The 19463-nt window shown below is 45.1% G+C and overlaps 1 protein-coding gene and 1 long non-coding RNA gene across 7 annotated transcripts; both read right to left on the reverse strand.

The window, feature by feature from the left end:
• Nucleotides 1–400: 400 nt before the first annotated feature.
• Nucleotides 401–19421, reverse strand: CABYR (calcium binding tyrosine phosphorylation regulated). Of its 6 annotated transcripts, none has more exons than XM_040479212.1 (6): nucleotides 19311–19421; nucleotides 16598–16770; nucleotides 16445–16498; nucleotides 5625–5975; nucleotides 1872–2476; nucleotides 401–488 (listed from the first exon to the last, which is right to left on the reverse strand). In XM_040479212.1, the coding sequence occupies exons 2-5, from the start codon at nucleotides 16743–16745 to the stop codon at nucleotides 1872–1874; spliced, it is 1158 nt and encodes a 385-aa protein (XP_040335146.1). In that variant the 5' UTR covers nucleotides 16746–16770; nucleotides 19311–19421; the 3' UTR covers nucleotides 401–488. The 6 variants fall into 6 exon arrangements, with proteins under 6 accessions (XP_040335146.1, XP_040335147.1, XP_040335150.1 ...); XM_040479213.1 differs by lacking the exon at nucleotides 19311–19421 and adding an exon at nucleotides 19006–19167; XM_040479216.1 differs by lacking the exon at nucleotides 19311–19421 and adding an exon at nucleotides 18988–19167.
• Nucleotides 7535–9252, reverse strand: LOC121033083 (uncharacterized). Its single transcript, XR_005791691.1, has 2 exons — nucleotides 9026–9252; nucleotides 7535–7749 (listed from the first exon to the last, which is right to left on the reverse strand). It is a non-coding gene; the product is annotated as an uncharacterized LOC121033083 (long non-coding RNA).
• Nucleotides 19422–19463: the final 42 nt, after the last annotated feature.

Below are 19463 nucleotides of genomic sequence, written 5' to 3' on the forward strand. Positions count from 1 at the left end.
AAAAGTGTGGTTTCTTAAACTTTCAAATATACTGATGTTGGCAATTGGTAGGATCCTAAATTATCGAGTGCCCGTGCACAGAGCCCTCGTGGTCCTGCCGTCCGCGGGGCCACAGAGCTAACCAGCACAGGCTCAGGAGGCAGTCAGCACTGGGGAGTGTTATCTGGGTAAATACAGTATTACACTGAGGTGCCCCCTGTATTCCCCTGGTGTGCACACCAAACATGGACTTCCCAAGTGGGAATGCCCACCTAGGAAATGTGTGAGGAGATGTGTTAATAGAGTGAGAGTTTTTTCTTCTACGGTGTATATACAGAGTTGGAAAAGGCTCTGCAAGTCTGCAAAGATTTATGGCCTTCTGTAATCGGTTGTCCTGAATTACAAAATGAGAACACAAGGCTTTATGCTTGCATGAAGTTTATTGACAAATTACACGGGGTGGCAGACTCCACCTTCAACGTTGACTCAAATGGCGTCACTACTGGCATCTGTTAGGAATGCAAACAGTGAATTGTTTAATCATGAAAATGAACAAGTAAAAAGAACGGCAGATCAGAAATACGAGGTCTGCACTGTCATTAAATTCTTATCTACTCATTTACCTGTATTTGCAGCGAAATATCCCAGCATTTCATGCTGAGAAAGCCATTTTGACAATTCTGCTAAAAGTCTACAAAGGGGGTGATGAATAAGGGCACATAGGCCTAAGATTTGATAACTGAGTTGTCTCCTTAAATGCGATGTAGTATTCGAACCTGCCTGTGAAGGAAATGGAGCTTTTGCCCATCAGATGTTCAGCTTGAAATTCCCACAAATTGTTTTAAGGAGCAGAACTCGTGGGGGTGTGGGTTTAACAGTTGCATTATACCTCCTTAACTCGTGTCTCTGCTCCCTCTAGTGACCTCCAGCTCTGGCTTCCTACTGAGCTTTTAACCCCAGTCTCTCTCCTAGGGACACAGGGGCCCTGACTCATAGGGTCCTCTCTTCACAGCTCCAGCGTCCTCTTAGGTGCTGTCCCGGCTCTTCCCAGCCGCTCTCATTTTGGCCTCCTTGGGGTGTCTCAGACTCCTGCTCTTTTAAGCCCTAGGCCTGGTCTGTGGGGTCTCTACAAGGCTGGCTCCTTGCACTCACTCAGTGGTCAGTTTGCATCTGGGCCTGAACACCTGTCAGCATCTTGTTTGGTTCACCCTACTTCCCATGGTGTAATTACCTCTGGTGCTTTCCCCAAGTGGGAAGGTCCCTGGTGTGCCCTGCCTACCCACCTCAGGAAGGAGGGACGAGCACAGGACGTGGCATTAAGTACTGGGTAGATAAAGAATTTAAAGATGATCTGTGAGTGATAAAACTGTCTTATCCACAGTTCATTCCAGTTTGGGCTCTTCAGGGCGTTTCCAGACTCCTACTGTGTAAATCTATAAATCTTCACTCTAAGAGGGAACAAACATACTGCTCTACACACAATCTCTTATCTCTCTCCAGTTGTCCCCAGTGCTCATGTCTTGTCTCTGCTCCGACCCACCCTTTAACACACCAATTGGATTATACAGTTCCTACAGAATGTCTTCTTATAAATCTACCCCTTTTCTAGTATCTTCCAGGGGCTAGATGAAGAACCCATATTCCCAAGGTGATCGAGTGGATCGGTTCATGTATTAGGCACCAAGTCAGAGTCCTCACGGTGCAGTACACACACTGTGCATTTATTAGCAATTGGGGGCAATGAACTTGGAGATAGTAACCTCATCAAATTTGAGTATACACCAACTCCTTGCATATCTCAATGCAATTTTCATAAACACCTCAACCTCCAGATCAGCAAATCAAACACTAGGAGCAAGCCAAGGCCCACACATTATGGTAGGAAAACGCACCTACCAGTTCCCAGTTTCTGCTCTGCGGACATGGGCGGTGGTCACAGTTATCTCTCCAGCAATACCATAACTTCCACAGGGGGTACGTTTGTCACCAGATCCTGAACCTTTTTTGGCTACATCTTCTGGGAATGCGACAGAGAGAAAAACTGGGCTTTGTGGCCTGGGGACATCTTGTCCACTTGGCGGAGGACTACCATTCTGGGGGTTTGGGGTATGTTTCTGGAATTTCTGATCTGCAGGAACAGCGATGGGTACTTGGACTGCAGTGTATCTCTTCAAGGCATCTGACTGAGAAACAACAGCATGTCCAGGAAGAGGTTTCCAATCCTGAGCTTCCTGAACATTTGAGCCTACTAAAATAAAAGGTGGGGCACTGGTCTTCTTGCTGTCGTCCAGCATCACGTAAGTTGGAGAAGTAACTTTCGGTGGCTGCTGCAGAAACTGTGGATCCTTAGGATTAGATAAATAGAGGGTTGCTTGGGGGAAAGGCACAGGTGCAGGTGGCGGTGATGGGCGACTTTGTTGATTCATATCAGTTAGACAATAAAGGGTCCACATGTTAGAATATGGTGGTGGTGGTCCTGCTTCGCTTGCTGCTATGGCTATAAAAAAAAAAAATTTGCAGGCATTAAAGGTTTGGTCTCTGTATCAGGCGCTATGCACAGAAATGTCTTTATAAGTTTACATATAAACAGCTGGAGCAGTAAATATGTGCCATAAAGCATGCTAGAGAGAGGGCTAAATAGTGTTTGGTAATGTGAAAGAAGAGCGGTTCTGTCCAGTTGGAAAACGAGAACAGTGTTGGGACAGCAAGCGGCAGGGGCACTAGAGTCGTGGCTAAAGAAGCAATCTCATGATAAGTGCCGCTTCAAGGGACACCCCCATTAGATGGGGCTGTCACAGCATCCTCAGAGAGGACTTTACCAAACTAGTGGCTTTACCAAAACAATCAACTGAAGGGCGTGTGAAGCCACTGAAAAAGTGTTAATGCAGCTGCAGAGTGATTTTTTCTTTACTAAAGTCTGCATGGGGCATCATCTTTTGATTACATTATCAGTTATCTCGGGCCCTTCACAGGCACCATCATCTCCCATTAATTTGTCCCCACGTACAATCATCTCATGATCTAGGACTCAGAACCCCAGAGAGCACCCCTTTTAGGCGAGGCTTGAGGTCAAAGGTCCTAGGTGGCAGTATGAGGCCTGTTGGTCTCAGAGGGATTAAGAAAAAAGAGGTCTAGGGGCACCTGGGTGGCTCAGTCGGTTAAGCATCCAACTTGGGCTCAGGTCATGATCTCACGGTTGGTGAGTTCGAGCCCCACGTCGGGTTCTGGAGCCGAGAGCCTATTTCAGATTCTCTGTCTCCCCCTCTGTCTGCCCCTCCCTCACTCGCACTCTGTCTCTCTCTGTCTCAAACATAAATAAACATTAAAAAAAAAAAAAGGTCTAGGGAGTGCCATCCATCTAACCCCCAGGAATCTATGATGTCAAGTTTGACTTGCCTAGTGAAGACCATACTGTCGTGGAGAGCTGAGTCACAGAAGATGGGACGGAGGCGAAACTCCTTCCTAATAGAGTTTGCCCAGAGTGTGCTAAGTTCACCTTGTGAGCCCTGGGCCTTGTATCCCCGGTGTAGCTTTTCTTCTTCCCCAGAAAATAACACTATGCACATGATTAAACTGGTAAGTTTTCAGTAGCTTCAGATACTGTCAATTGATCCTTCTGCAAAGCCAATTAAAAATATGGACAAGCCCAGTCTTCCATTTGAAATATCCTCGTAGTGCTTTAGAAAGGGCGAGGCCCTGAAAACACTCGGGATGCCAGTGCTGCATAAACCACGAGTGTAGTGCCCATCCTGCGTGCCAGCTCCCAACGCTGCCCTCTGCCTTCTCAGCTGTGCAGGACCCCGTCACACTGCCAGACAGAATTTGATCCCCGAACACCTGCTTTGGTAACACTTGACCATTCTGGCTCTGGGAAGAGCCGCAGTTTAGAGTGTTTCTGCAAAAGGAATGGGGGAGGTTGGCTCCTGTATGACCCATCCGTCCCTAAAAGGGAGAAGACAGGAGGCCGGGGGCAGGGTGGACCAAACGCCACAGTTAGATGGAGAGAGAGGTCAAATCGTGTCTGTGTCACGGGAAAGCCCCCGAAAGATCCAGCAGCCCCGAAAGCAGCGGGGTGTTAGCACCCGTCAAGGGAGCTGGCAGGAGACCCGTCGTTTCGGCAGTGCCAGTGCCCGGTGGTCCTCCGTGCTCTCCCGTGTGACAGAACTTGGGCCTGACCCGTCCTCGCCATCCAGGCGTGAAGCCCCCCCCCGTTGGCTGCAGGAGCCCTCAGCCAGGAGGCCGGGGTCAGGCCAGCTCCCCACACCCGTTCGCAGAGCTCTCCTGACGCAGCGCGAAAGCAAGGGCGACACACCACCATTTCCCTGACGCGCCACAGGCCGCAGCCTCCGGAAGGCGTTGTGCGGTTGGAGTTTATGTTCACAAGTGAGGAATTGCAAACCAACACCACCGCGGCCACCTCACGTATCTTGGGCCTGACAGTTGGCTCGACAGTTGGCTCTTAGGGTTCTTCACTATCTGTGCCGTGTCCAAAAGTGCCAGGTGGAGCAAACTCTGAGGCCAAGCTTTGGTGATGTCACTTTAAAATCACTCATCTTGTAAGAGTAAAATCTCAAATTCAACAAAGCCTTTACGTAGGTTTGCCATTTTAAGAACTATTTAAAAGTCTTTCGACCCATCTGTAGAGAGCCTACCTAGGGGTTACCTGAAATCTAGATGGCACCTGAAATGTAATCTTTAATTTTGTCAGCATCTAATTTTCTTACCTGGCTCCATCAAACCTTGTTCGGGTGCTGCTTCCCTCTCTGGTTCGATTTCTGGCTCAGTAAGACCTTCTGGAACAGGAATGGGGGGACCACCAGATGACCTTACAGGTGCACCCAAGCTCCCTGCTTTGGCAGCTTCCCCAGAGAGCGCAAGTGTGGCCTCCATCTCCTGGGTGGCAGAGTTTTCCCCGGATTCCTCCTGCCCAGGATTGCCAGGGACTAGAGCAGTAAACTCCATTTCAAGGTGCAAAGATTTTTCAGAGCCTACTGCATTGGTAGAGCCCTCTGCATCCTGGAGTTGTGCAGGCGGACCTTGCAGGGAGGTGTTGGAGTACAGAACTGCTTCTGCCTCCATTTGCACCGAGGAATATTCTGCGTCCTCCTCCGACTGTGCACGTTTTCCAGAACCTACGGCTTTGCCTGAGCCCCTCATGAGTGCTACAGCAATGGGACCAGAGGGTGATGACTGATCATTTTCTTTAAGAGTAGCAACGTCATCAGTGAAAGGGATAACTATGTGCTCTGGTATTTGCTCGACGTAAGTGACTCCTTCAGTCACAGGCTCATCGTTATAGATAGAGGATATATGAACGAATGATGTGACCTCAATATCAGCCTGCAAATGGACCTCAGGAGCTTGATCGTAAGCAGGAGGGTCTTGTTCATCCTGCAAGGGGAATGAGGAAGCCGTTGATGGCTCAGCGTGATCGTCTTTAGATTCAGAACCCAAATCTACACGGACAGATGTTTGGCTCAGAACCTGCAGGGCCACCACCTCTGCAGAATACACAGCAGGAGTGGCCGCCGCGGCATCTTCAGCAGCCTCTGAGCTGAGTACCTCCTTGGAAAACACAGGCAAACTTGTTGCCACATCCACCATTAACACGTCAGACTGATCAGAATGAATAGATGCAACGTTACCTAACGTCTGAGCAGCAAACTGAGCTGGGTCGGCTGGGACATAAGCAAACTCCGGGGAGCCAGCTGCCGGAGACGGTGACGACGGTGGGCTCATAGCCTTAGAGGTAGTTGGCTTTGAACTGGAGCCTCGAGCGGCTTCGGACGTCTCCTCGGGCTCTGGGAGCAGCTCAGCATGAACTGATGGGAACTGAGTGGTTTTGCTGATGAACAGTGGTCCAGCTATATTGTCCTCCTCTGTGTCTGTAGATTTTTCCATCCGTGTAGGTTCGTGGGAAACTATGGATGTTCCTACCGGTTCTTTTACACATTCTGGTTTCTTCTCTCGTGTCGTTCCTTCTGACCATCTCTCTACTAACAAACAGCCGGATGGGTTAATAAGCGTGTGTCCCCCTCCACCTGCCACCAAATTTTAAAGCAGTAACAGAACATTCAGATGGCAGTACATACACGAACACAAAAGAGTTTGCTTTATTTCCCAACATCAGTGATTTCGTGTGGGTAATGAAACTTCCCTGTCCTGATCCACTCAAAAGATCCCTCAGTCAGTTCATCTCCTCAGAACTAAGTGACCCTGAGTAGCATGGTGACAAAACGCATAATCAGATACCACTTCAGCTGGTCAGCGTCAGGGAAAAGACCATAACTGCCTAGAATTGAGTTGAAAACCTCCATGGAAAAAGCTTCTGATCTAAACTCCTACACAAAACCAGAGGGCAGAGGGCAAGACTTCAACCCGAGCAGTAAGTGACCTCATCTTCAGCTGATGGAATAGCTTATTAATGAAACAAATGCTGTCATGTTAATAAAGGCATTCCTCAATTTAAGAAAATGCATATATAAAATTTAACGATGAATCGGAAAACTTGACTACAGGACACTTCTACGTTAGGAAGCCCCGTCTAGTCTAGCCTAAAAATGGTAGTGATCTTGCTGGCAAGATGTGATAATGCAGGCCAAGCCGTACTGACCCAGACAAGAGGGGCCGAGAGAGAACTCTGGACCCATGTGTACGTGTGGACTCGGTGAGTCCTCGGGCAGGAAGAAGTTCCCATGGCTGGGGATGGCGAGAGGGCTGGCGACGTGTAGAAACTCCTAGGACTGGAAAACTGCTGTGAGCCCCTTTTCTCAGCTCCGCATCTGCCTGCCCCCCCCCCCCCCCGGCCCTTCCTTGTTGCACGCGGTCACATCTGCTTGCCGCACTGAGGATTCTCTCTTGGGGAAATGTTTCCCTAATACCAGAATGCTATCTGCAGGAAAAGCACAAAGTGTGTTTCAGTTTTGTTCTTACTCCTCTTACAAGATTTATTATTCCTTGGCTTTGACCTTCCTGGAGTCTCAACTGCATGGCCAGAGTTTCACAAGTCTCTTCATCTCGGCTGGGCCCAACCTCCTCCACACCAACAGCACACTACTTCTCAAACCCCCCCCCCCCCCCCGCGGCGGCCGGGGGCCGCCCAGCTCTTCCCGGCTAAGCCCCAAGCCGTCCTCCACAGGCAAGCAGCTCGGGGTTGGCCAGCAACCCCAATGAAAAGGGCTTTGCGTTTTTTTATGGGGGTAGGGGAGTGGGATTCTTCTCTGCAAACACTCCCTCAGATACTTTGTTGCTTGAATCCTAGCCATATTAGTAGCCCCTAACTCTGCTTCTGCATTTCCTCTTCCCAGGGACACTTCCACTCTCTCTGCTTGGCCTCGCTTTCCCTGTGCAAGAGTTTGAAAAATGCTGCGAGGATGAATGAGGGGCTCACTTTCTGTGAATCTCTTCTTCCAAGTATCCAGGCACTGGACTTTGTTTTGTACACTTTCTTCAGCATTATGGCTGTTGATAGGAGGCTAGGTGTGATACCAGCCCCTCCATCAGAGCTGAAAGTGAACTCTCTCCTTCCCCACTGAATCTCACCTAGCACAACATCTGGCAGTGGGTAGGAATGTACATATTTGTTAAATGAAATAATGAATTGGGCTTTAAGGATATGTAGCACTTGAAAGGTGGAAAGGAACTCCTGGAGAGGGGAGCAGCATAAAGCAAAACTCAGAAGACAACAAACTGTCTTGTACTTAATGGGAGCGAGGATTGCAAAGGCAGGATAGATGCAGATTGCAGGAAGCTGCGTTTGCATTCAGGGGCCTGTAAAGGGATGAAAATTTACACACTATGACAGACTTGTCACAAAGCATTACTTTCTCTGTCTGCATTAAAATGCTCATTTCTACATGGCAAAATTTAGTTGATCTAGGTTTAAAGTATTTATCCCTTCCAGTTTAAAAGTCTCCTTTGGTTAATTGGTTAATTATTCACCCTTTTGGGGTATCGCTCTTTTATCGAAGGTTCTCCCGCTTCTAAAGAGGGAATGTGAATGTGAGAGTTAGCTCTGGTTCTGACCCATGTAGCCCTTTCCTGCCACCTGTCTGTGACCTCTGGTGGAGGCACAGCACCTATTGCCTGTGCTCTGGGCGTTGTCTCTGACTTTGCTGTATTTCCTGAAGTATTTCCACCCTGTGAAAAATGTGGCCTGTTACTTCACTCAAGGACTGGGAGAGCCCTTCCTAATTTGTTCCTCTTTAGCCTCTGAGGCCTAGCTGCCAATTTTGATTCAGTCCCAGCTTGGACATTTTGTGCTGTAGCTCTCAGCTGGCAGGTTGAGTAACTGCACTTTTCTCAGCCCGACGCCCTGCGATTTCAGCACTCTGGGACAATCGAAACACATCTGCACCAACTAAAAGCCACATGCAGATCCTGGGGCATCAGAAATCTTATCTCAGGCCCATCTGAGAAAGACTCTCCATTATTTCTACTCTACTGCTTCAAATAGAATTTTTTATTCAACAAATACTTACTGAATGTCTGATCACAATTACAATTATGGTGGAGGTGCTGAATGTAGCATAGGTTATGTTGAACGATGCTAATCACACTGCTTCTCTGAGAGGCACCCAGGAAAGCAAAGAGCAAGCGTTTTGTTCACGTTTTAGGGAATTCCAATCACAGATTTTACCTTCCTTACAACTGCTCTGGATCTCAGCTGGCAATTGTTATGCACGCCAGAGTACCACAGTCCCATTGCCAGGAAGGACTTCTCACTTCCCCTCCCTTTGCAGCAGGAGACGAGCTTATATCCTAACTTTACCCACCCACCCCCCTCCTCCCTGGCATATATAAAATAAAACCTTGCAAGGTGCCTGGGTGGCTCAGTCGGTTAAGCAACCAATTTCGACTCGGGTCAAGCTCTCCCAGTCCATGGGTTCAAGCCCTGCATCCTCTCTGTGCTGACAGCTCAGAGCCTGGAGCCCCTTTCCATTTCTGTGTCTCCTTCTCTCTCTGCCTCTCCCGCCCTCTCTCTCTCTTTCTCTCTCTCTCTCAAAAACAAATTTTTAAAAAAATTTTTAAATATAAACTTGACTACCAGAATCTTTGGCTTGTAAATTAAAATTCCACTCTGGAAAATCCAAGATCTTCTCTCAACAAAAACAGGTTCCTGCAAAACTCCAAAGTGTTAGCTTTCTTGCTATGAACTTGGGAGACTCAGTACGGAGTAACGACTTCCTTGCTCTAGCTATTTTCGCCTTTTCTCCTAAAGCAAATGAATACGTCAATGGGTAGACATGAACGGAGTGAACAGGAACAATCAGAGGCTATCTGAAATCATGTATATTAGAGTTTAATATTTTTGCAAAAGTATCCCTACAACACCAAAGAGTTTGGATTTTGTGAACAACAGGGAGCTGTCAAGGCTCCTGACTAGCAGAGCGATACATTTCTCAAAATTGTTCTCCCTTCATGTACTGACTCTTGGGTCCTGCTGTCCCTGACCTCGTCCTAATTTTCTGGTTTGCCATATCTGCTTCCTCTCTCAATCCCAGTTAGCTCTGTTTCTGCCCCTAGTCTGACCCCAACTCTTGACTATTTTGTTTGCCGTCTTTAGTATGGACTATTCCCCCAACTGATTAATCTTAACACAGTGGAAAAGCATAAAAGACCCAAGCCCCCTTCCCAACATCACCACCACAGAATCATTTGAACCCTTTTCAACTTAATGTAATTCTTAACCTTGGTACAAATTTTACCACCCTGTCTAGACAAATACAAGACTTGGAGAGATAAAAAGATCATTTTGGCACATCACCCATCCCTGTTTAGGGCATCAGTGTAGCTTGATTTCCTTACTTGAAAAAAAAAAAAAAAATGCCCAGAAAGTGCAGAGTAAGCACCGGGGCTTCACAAAATTTAGTATAGGCAGTCCTGAAATTGATACATTTCTCATTTACTTAATAAGAGAGAATAGCTACAAGTATATGTAACCAACCATGAAAATAATGCATGAGAATAGAATTTGGTACAAGAATTAAACTAAAAATTGGGGCACCCAGGTGGCACACTTGGTTAAGCTTCCAACGCTTGACTTCAGCTCAGGTCATGATCTCACCGTTTCGTGAGTTCGAGCCCCACATCGGGCTCTGTGCTGACAGCGTGGAGCCTCTTTGGGATTCTCTCTCCCTCTCTCTCTGCCCCTCCCCTGCTCAAGCTCTGTCTCTGTCAAAAACAAACTTAAAGAAGGTTTTAAAACTAAGAATTAAACTAAAAACTTCATAAATGTTTGATATGAGTAAGTAGCTCAAGACAACACCTAATGATACACATAACTGCTATGGTGCTGCATAGAAATTGAAACTGGGCCCAAAGATCAACAACAGTGCATGACGGTAATTACTGTTCTATGGCCAAGCCAAGAATGTCCAAGATGACTATGAAAAGCTAACAGGTTAACTCAGGGTGGGCTAGGCCTCCTTGGTTCTTCAGAAGAGTTTGTTATTTCCTGCCTTTGTTGGAAGCAGGACAAGGCTGATACTAGAAACCGGACTGAATTAAGCTTAGGGGGATGTAAGGTGATAGTGGTGTTGAGATTACATTCACCGCTCTGAACGGGAAAGTGCTTCCCACCCTCCTCACTGAGTGCTGAAAAAATGACAACTAGCACAATCTGGCTTCAGGGTCTACACAACATGATGGAGGAAGAAGTGAAAGAGGAGGAGATACTGTGGGGAAAGGGAGCTGAAATTCCTCTCCCTTCACTCTTTTAGTTGAAGAATTTCAAGTTTTTCCAGAGGGATCCTAGAATGCTATTTACTGTAGAAAGAGCATGAGTTATGCTTCTAGGAGGATCTCAGTTTAGATCCCAACTCTACCAATTATTTAATATTTAGAAGCTTACAAGTTATGTATCACACCCAAGCATCAGATTTCTCACGTAAAATTGCAATGATGTTACCTACTTATAAAGGTGTCTTAATTGACAAAATATATTGTAAGTACCTAGGACAAAACAGGTACAGGTATACCTCATTTTATCGCACTTTATTTTACTTGGCAAGTATTGCATTTTTTACAAACTGAAGGTTTGTGGCAACCCTGTTAAGCAAGGCCACTGACTGGCTGTTCCCCCCATCTTTCTCCCTCTGCTGGGACCTCCCCATTCCCTGAGACACAACAATATTGAAATTAGGCCGATCGATAACCCTACAATGGCCTCTAAGTGCTCAAGTGAAAGAAAGAGTCTCATGTCTCTTACTTTAAATCAAAAGCTAGAAAATGATTAAGCTTAGTGAGGAAGGCATGGTGAAAGCTGAGATAGGCTGAACTCTTATGCCAACCAGTTAGCCAAGTTGTGAATGCAAAGAAAAGTTCTTAAAGGAAATTGAAAGTGCTAAACCAGTGAACACATGAATGATAAGAAAGCGAAACAGCCTTATTGCTGATAGGGAGAACGTTTTAGTGTTCTGGATAGAAGCTCCAACCAGCCACAACATTCCCTTAGACCAAAAGCCTAATCCAGAGCAAAGTCCTAACTCTCGTCAATTCTATCAAGTCTGAGAGAGGAGGAAGCTGCAGAAGAAACGTCTGAAGCGAGCAGAGGTGGTTCATGAGGTTTAAGGAAAAACACCGTCTCCATAACATCAACGTGCAAGGGGAAGCAGCAAGTGCTGATGTAGAAGCCGCCGCAATTATCCAGGAGATCTAGCTAGAGCATTACTGAGGGTGGCTACACTAAACAACAGATTTTCAATGTAGGTGAGACATTCATATATTAGAAGATGCTGTCTAGGACTTTCATAGCTAGAGAGAAGTCAATGCCTGCCTTCAAAGCTCCAAAGGACAATCTGACTGTCTTGTTAGGGGCTACTGCAGCTGGTGACTTTGAGTTGAAGCCAATGCTCTTTTCCTATTCTGAAAATCCTGGGGGTCTTAAGAATTATGCTAAATCTACTCTGCATGGGCTCTATAAATGGGACAACAAAGCCTGGTAACAGCATGTCCATTTACACTATGGCTTACTGAATATTTTATTTACTTACTTTTATTAATTTTTTTAATGTTTATTTTTGAGAGAGACAGACAGAACATGAGCAGGGGAGGGGCAGAGAGAGAGAGGGAGACACAGAATCTGAAGCAGGCTCCAGATTCTGAGCTGTCAGCACAGAGCCCAACACGAAGCCCGAACTCATGGACTGCGAAATCATGATCTGAGCCAAAGTCAGACGCTTAACTGAGCCACCCGGGCACCCCGGTTAACTGAATAAACTGAGGGTTTAGAGTTTAAACCCCCTAAACTCTGGGTTGAGACCTGCCACTTAGAGAAAAATATTCCTTTCAAAATATTACTGCTCAGGGACAATGTACTTGGTCATCCAAGAGCTCTGATGGAGACGTACAATGAGGTGAATGTGGTTTTCATACCTGCTAATACATCGATACTGTAGTCCATGAATCAAGAAGTAATTTCAACTTTCAAATCTCATTATTTAAGAAATACATTTTGTAAGGCTATAGTTGCAAAAGATAATGATTCCTCTGATGGATCTGGGCAAAGTCCGTTGAAAACCTTTGGAAAGGAGTCACCATTCTAGATGCCATTAAGAACATTTGTGACTCATGGGAAGAGGTCACAATATCAACATTAATAGGCATCTAGAAGAAGTTAATTCCAAAGTCATGGATGATTTTGAGGGGTTCATGACTTCAGTGGGGGAAGTCACTGCAGATGGGGTGAAAACAGCAAGACAGCCAGAATTAGGAGTGGAGCCAGAAGAAGTGACTGAATTGCTGCAGTCTCAGGATAAAACTTGAACAGAGGAAGAGTTGCTCCTTGCGGATGAGCAAAGAAAGTGGTTTCTTGAGATGGTCTACAATCCCGGTGAAGACTGTTGAAAGAATTTAGAATATTCCATAAACTTAGTTGCTCAAGTAGCAGCAGGGTTTGAGAAGACTGACTGGGGTTCGAAAGAAGTTCTACTGTGGGTAAAATGCTATCAAATAGCATCACATGCCATAGAGAAATCATTCGTGAAGAGTCAATCGATGTGGCAAACTTTATTGTTGTCTCGTTTTAAGAAACTGCTACAGATACCCCAACTTTCAGGGACCGCCACCCTGATCAGTCAGCAGCCATCACCATCAAGAGCAACCATCAAGCTCTCTGGAAGCTCAGAGGGTAGTTACCTTTTAATTCATTTTATTTCTTTTTTTTTTTAGCAGTAAAGTTAAGGTATGTACACTTTTTTTAGACATAATACTATTGCACACTTAATAGACTACAGTATAGTATAAAACGTAATTTTTATATGCACTGGGAAATGAAAAAAGTTCATTTGACTGGCTTTATTGCAGTATTTGCTTTATTGTGGTGGTCTAGAACTAAACCCACAATATCTCCAAGGTAAGCCTGTACTCAATGATTCCATTCCTTTTTCCTTTCTTTTCCTACCATATACTAAGTGGTAGAACTTAAGAGACAACTCTTTGCTTTAAAATACAGCTGAGTTTCTAAAATCCCCCCAATTAGTGATTCATCTCTATTAACAAAGAAACTCCCGAGAAGACTGAAAAATTGCGGCACTTTTCATGGATTCATGTGGTAGTGAGATCTATTTAATCAAATTGGAAAAAAAAACAAGAAGGGAGTCCAAGAAAGTTTCACAGCATGAACTGCTTTGGAAATTAGGCATATATGGGTGAAATGCCACAGTGGAGGCCTGGCTGGACAGTCAGGGACTATCCCGTAGGTCCTAGGCTCTGGAAAATGAGGAAATGATGAGAGACAACAGAAAAGTGAGAAAAGTTTGCTTCGTATCTGGTACTTTTCCTCCCCACCTCTTCCATCACTTGAGTTTGTATGAATTTTTAAAGGCACTGGGAGATGGGGGAACCCTGTTTGTCCTATAAAGAAGCTACCAAAAATGGGCCTCCTTCCAAGAAAAATCCAGGATGAAGTGTTCAAATAAAAGGGTATGCACAAGGATGTACTGTAGACAAAAACCAATGTCTTTCACAGTCACATCTGATAGTTGGGAGGTGAGTGGGGACCAATGCATTAGGGATGGGAGTTAGCCTTTGCCCCACATCAGCAAGCGCTAATACCTGCTACTGCCTTTAGGTTGACCTAGCCTCATGCTGAAGAGACTGAAAGACCAGAGTAAGGGTCAGTTCACATGGTCCTCAAAGAATGGTCCACTCTTCCATATTGCACATCGCTGAAATCTTGGGAGAGCCACAATCCTTGGGACCAAGAGAGCATGTAGGGTACTATAGGTGCCACCATATACAGCAGCGGGATCCACAGAAGGGAAGTCTGTCTAAAGGAGAAGGTGCCACTTGTTCTACCTACGTTTTTATTGTAGAGAACCCAACAACCATGCAGCCAAATGTACTTGGCACTCCCACGGGAATTGCGTTTGGGGAATTAAGCCAGTTAGAAGATAGGAGGATGTCATTCAGGGGAGGAAATGCCCTACCAAATGGAAACTGCCTCTATATCCCTAGATAGTCCCTCTTTAGCCCAGAGTGATGCTTTCCTGGATACACACAGACTCATGCAGTCTCTACGATAGGACCTAAGTTAATGGACACTGTTTTCCATTAATAAACCAGTGGATACAACAATAAAAGGCAGACAAATGAGCCAAACTGGTATTAGTTAACAATGAAATCAATATATTTTCTGGTCATATCTTCATGTTACCTTCCCATCTCCCCAGTAAACTAGAATAAGCAATGTTCATTTCTACTCTACTGCCAAAGAGCAGTCTAGGTCTACAGCCATTCAGTCTGTTAATTAAAGTAATGCACATTAATTTAGTCCACTTGTTAAGCTGAATGGTGGGTAAGCTCTTCAGTAAACAAATTAGTCTCAAAAGCTACCAGTTAGAAGAGCCTGGGTGGCTCAGACAATTGGGCATCTGACCTCAGCTCAGGTTATGATCTCATGGTTCATGAGTTCGAGCCCCACGTCGGGATCTGTGCAGACAACTCAGAGCCTGGACCCCACTTCAGATTCTGTGTCCCCCTCTCTCTCTCTCTGCCCCTTTCTGCTTGCACTCTGTCTCTCTCTCAAAAATAATAAACATTAAAAAAAATTTTTTTTAAAGCTACCAGTTAGTTACCTCCCACCATAAAGATTCACCAACTTTATCACCACTCTCAAACATAGTAAGCCTGCACAATCCCAATCCTCTCAAACATAGCTCCTGGTATAGACAGCACGAGTACAAAGAGAAAGCTTCGCAGGGAAGGGGAGAGTTGTTGGGGTTCTTGCACTTGTCTGTATGTCCTGCTGGTGGTAAGCAAATCCCAGACCTGTGTCTCATGGTAAGCTGGGAATGTCCTCAGGACCCTGCAGGGAAGAAGCCAGGCTAGATAGTAAAATATTCCTGAACCACAGCAATGGACTCTCCTGCCCCTTCAAATGCTGACTCTTGCTAGCCTTAATCTCATTTTCTGTTTTGGGTCTTTCGCCGTAGACCCAAATCCCTCATGATTTTTACATTTTCCTAGATCCTACGCCTGACTTCTCCCTATCTTGACTATGTTATCTATTGGCATCACCAAACTGGTAGAGTATAAAAGTGGCTTAAACTCACTGATCCTACCTTTTCTTTCTCCACAGTCATTCCAAAATGTTGGCCAGCTAAAGCAGCAAAAATACTTCGTGATTTCTCTCCCTGCCCGGGAGTCTCCCATTTTCTCCACAAAATTTTGCCAAAAGCTTCTTCTTACCATTCTTTTAGATATGCATGCCTGTCCTTGGGATCACCCTTTTGCTTTTGGTGAGCCACCCAAATTGTCACCATGTAACTATGCTTTTCTCTTACTCCCCATCTGACTTTTCTCGGTGCTCCTCTGTCAATGCAGTTTCATGTGGTCACGTCCACCTAGACATTTACACATATACATAAAACACAATTTTTCAAAGCCCTGTACAGCCCTATGTCAGAGACATGGGCTGGAGAAGACCACTTTCTATGAAAAACTTGGGATAGAAAAGATGGTCAGTGACAATTGATCTCTTGCCCTCCAACAGAACTGCAGTTAACCTACCATAGGAGGAAAAAAGAAAAAAAGATGTTTTTTTTTTCTTAATAAAAATATCTTCCAAGAAGAGTGTTTATACAACTTTCCTAAGTAGTGCATCTATTACTACAACATCCAGTTTTCTTCAAAGTTCACTGTACTTCCTTAAAGATAGAGGACATTAGGAAGGGTCTGAGTCATAGTTTATACATACTGTTCTAGGTCTCATTTTACCAAATGGTTTGAAGATGAGTGTTTCCTATGTTTGTCTTTTAAAGATTTAAAATCCTCCAAAATGTCAGTTTCCAATCTTCAAAAAAAAAAAATGATCCAATAATAAAAATTAAACTGTGATTAAACAAACATCAGTATAATTAAAGAAAATATTTATGGGCATGATTCTGAAGCTTGAATGTATGCTAGTAATGATGCAATGATTTATAACTAGTATTATTAAACTGTTACTACTTGTGGTACTTACCTTCAATCAGATGAAATTGTTTAACGAGATCTTTTATATCCAGAGAAGTATTCCCTGAAGGAATAAATGCAGGAAATTAGATACATCAAATTCCCAACTTAAAATGCCTTCCTTTTCAAAGCAACAAATATATAATCTCAAGGAATAACAAACCTTCTCTAAACACAATGAGTTCTTTAAAATAAACTGCTGCAAACTGGGTGATGTTTGGTGGGTTGGTTTTGAGAACGGCTCTGCTAAGTCCCTCGAGCAGAGTCTTGAGGCCATAAGGTACGACAAGTCTGGGCTTTGAAGAAATCATTTGGGCAGGATGTCTGTAATATCAACTATAATGAAGAAAAACAAGGTCTTATAAATAGTATATGATAGCTTTGACAACAAATCTGTCTCCTATAGAAATTATTACCTTTAGTTCTAATTTCTAGGCATTTATTCTAGCAAAGTGGGCTAATTCTTAATGGTAGTTAACACACAGGCGTGAGTGCGCGCGCGCACGCGCACACACACACACACACACACACACACACACAATAGCTCATTATGTGCAGATGAGCAATATAGTAGTACTATTAAACCCCCTGGGGAAAGCCCTGGTGAGAACTCTAGGATAATAGTAAAAACAAAGAACCAACCAAACAAAACTTGTTTCTGTAAAATTTAGTAAATATTTTGTGCAGAATTTCAAGAAAGATAAATTAAGCTCGTGTATCGGTGTCTAAACATACTTTGAAATTACATGGGCACTGGCTTTTTCTCTGTACCTTCATCAGATAGAATTGTAGAATAGAGTTTCTACAAGAAAACATCTTTTTCCTCATTTTTCTAAATGTATCCCTGGACACGTTGATCGTCTTTCAGTATACAATTTTTAGCCTTTGCTTTAACAATCAGAATAGGTATAATTTCCTTGTGGTATCACACCACCCACTACCCTATGCACGTCTCTCTTTTCTCCTATCCTCCCTTAACCTCTGCCCTAGTCTTCCCCTCTCTCCCCTTTCTGCCGCCTTTCTGATTTTAAGTGGTACCAAGGGTATCGCATAGTCCAACCTGTAATGCTCAAGAGTTGCAAAGATTGCCATCCTAAACCGTGTGTCAGTGTGTGTGTGTGTGTGTGTGTGTGTGTGTGTGTGTTCTGTTTCAGTGTACAAGATGATTTCAGGAGGTTTATAAATACATGTAAAGAACAGAACTATTTAAGGAAAGGAGTTCAATGGTAAGGGAAAAATCATGGTAGGAAAAATATGATGAAGCCACAGGTAAGGTTAGTATCCCCATGCAAGCCATACATCCTACACTTTGATGGCGATGGCATGTCAAATCAGCCCCTGAGCTACCAGGCAGCCATCACAAAATAGGAAAAAGTTGGTTAAATGGTTCATGTTTCTGAGATAAAAAATCAGTTGCCTGGGAGACTCAGAGGCATTCTGAACACGGAGTCCCAGGAGAAATTTCTCCCCCAGGTCCTCATAAAGAGGGGAATAGTGTGATATAATGAATCATGTCAACAACATCCCTACAGTCGAGTAACGGGTTTCATAGAGCTAAGTTGCAGGGTTTAGTTACAGGAATTATATAAGGAGCCAACCTCTAATAAAAAGTTGTGTGTCATAACAAAATGCTGAATATTTAAAAGCACGTTTCATCTTCCCAAAGGTCAGGGAAAAAAAAAAATGAATCTCTGTTGGTTAAAGCAAATCTTTTGAGGATATAATTAAGTGTACTGAATCCTTTAATGAAAATCTACTCTCAAAGTTTAAGTCAACTTGACCTTTACTGAATTAAACTATCTTTAAACAACCACTAGTGCGCAAAAAAAAAACAAACAAAAACAAAAAAAACAACCAAAACAACCCCACACCACTAGTGCAGCTTTGGCAGGCTACAAGCTAAACGTTAAGGGATGTAGGCAGTAATTGTATGCATGATCCACAGATACGCTATTTTTGTGTGCATGTGTATATAATTTTTTTTCAAGTACACATTTTGCACCCCAGTGTGAGTCGATAAGTCACGTTTGGAAAAGCGGCTTACCGGCAGCCATGATGGAGCTACCCAAACACCCTTTCTGTAGGCAGTTGGCAGTTGCTGCCACCAACCGTGGACAGAACGGCCGTACAGTGATCCTATTGGTTCTCCGCGCAGGCGGTATGCCGCGCCCCAACCACTCCACACTCTGGAAGTGTGCGAGGCCTTTCAGTGCCCCAAGACCTGGGATGCTGTACATCCTACAACACAGTCCCATGAGAAAAATTGTCCTGAGCAAGTTGAGAAATACTGCGACACCAAGCAGGACTACATCGACGGGTAGTCACACACACACACAATGAGAGCTTAAAACCGACCGCTTAATTCTACCCAAATCTCTCCTTTAGAGGTTACTTGTCCAAAACTTTTTACTACCCCGACCCCTGGTGCTGAACTGTGAGCTTGCGTTTTTACCCACTCCCCCAGGGCTAACGCCTGAGCGGGACAACGGTGCTGTAGGCTGAGAATGCGGGAGTGCGGGCTTCAGAGCCATAGGAAACGTCAACCATACACACCGCTCCCTCAAGACCTACGTTGGGGTCTGTGCTTGGTTTGCCGTTGGGTTTGGTGGGAAGGGCAGCGAAACGGAGAGCGGGCGTCCCGGTTCCGCGTCTAGTTCAGGAGGCGCAGGTGGCAGACCCACCGCCGGGACTCCCGGAGCTCCGCCACACCCACGGTTGTGAGCCTGCCCTTCCCCACGGGCCTCCCACTCCGGGGGCCCTCCGTCTTCCCCAGCACTGGAACAACCATCCACCGAGCCCACCGCGAGAGGCGCCCCGAGGGCGTGACCGCCTCCTGGGCCGCAGGGCGGGGGGGTCTTTTCTCCAGACTCCCCCACCTTTTCCTTTCCGCCTATGTCATAAAAAACCTTCCTCGTTGCCCCCTTGCCGGCGGCTCCTGAAGGAGTAGGGGCGCAGAGCTGGGTATTTATAGCCCTGTGGACGTCAGGGCGTGCGTCACAAAGCTCCTCCCTCCTGCTGGGAGCTCGCGG

The sequence above is a fragment of the Herpailurus yagouaroundi genome, unplaced genomic scaffold, assembly GCF_014898765.1.
Source record: "Herpailurus yagouaroundi ecotype Mexico unplaced genomic scaffold, PumYag 142, whole genome shotgun sequence".
Lineage (NCBI taxonomy): Eukaryota > Metazoa > Chordata > Mammalia > Carnivora > Felidae > Herpailurus > Herpailurus yagouaroundi.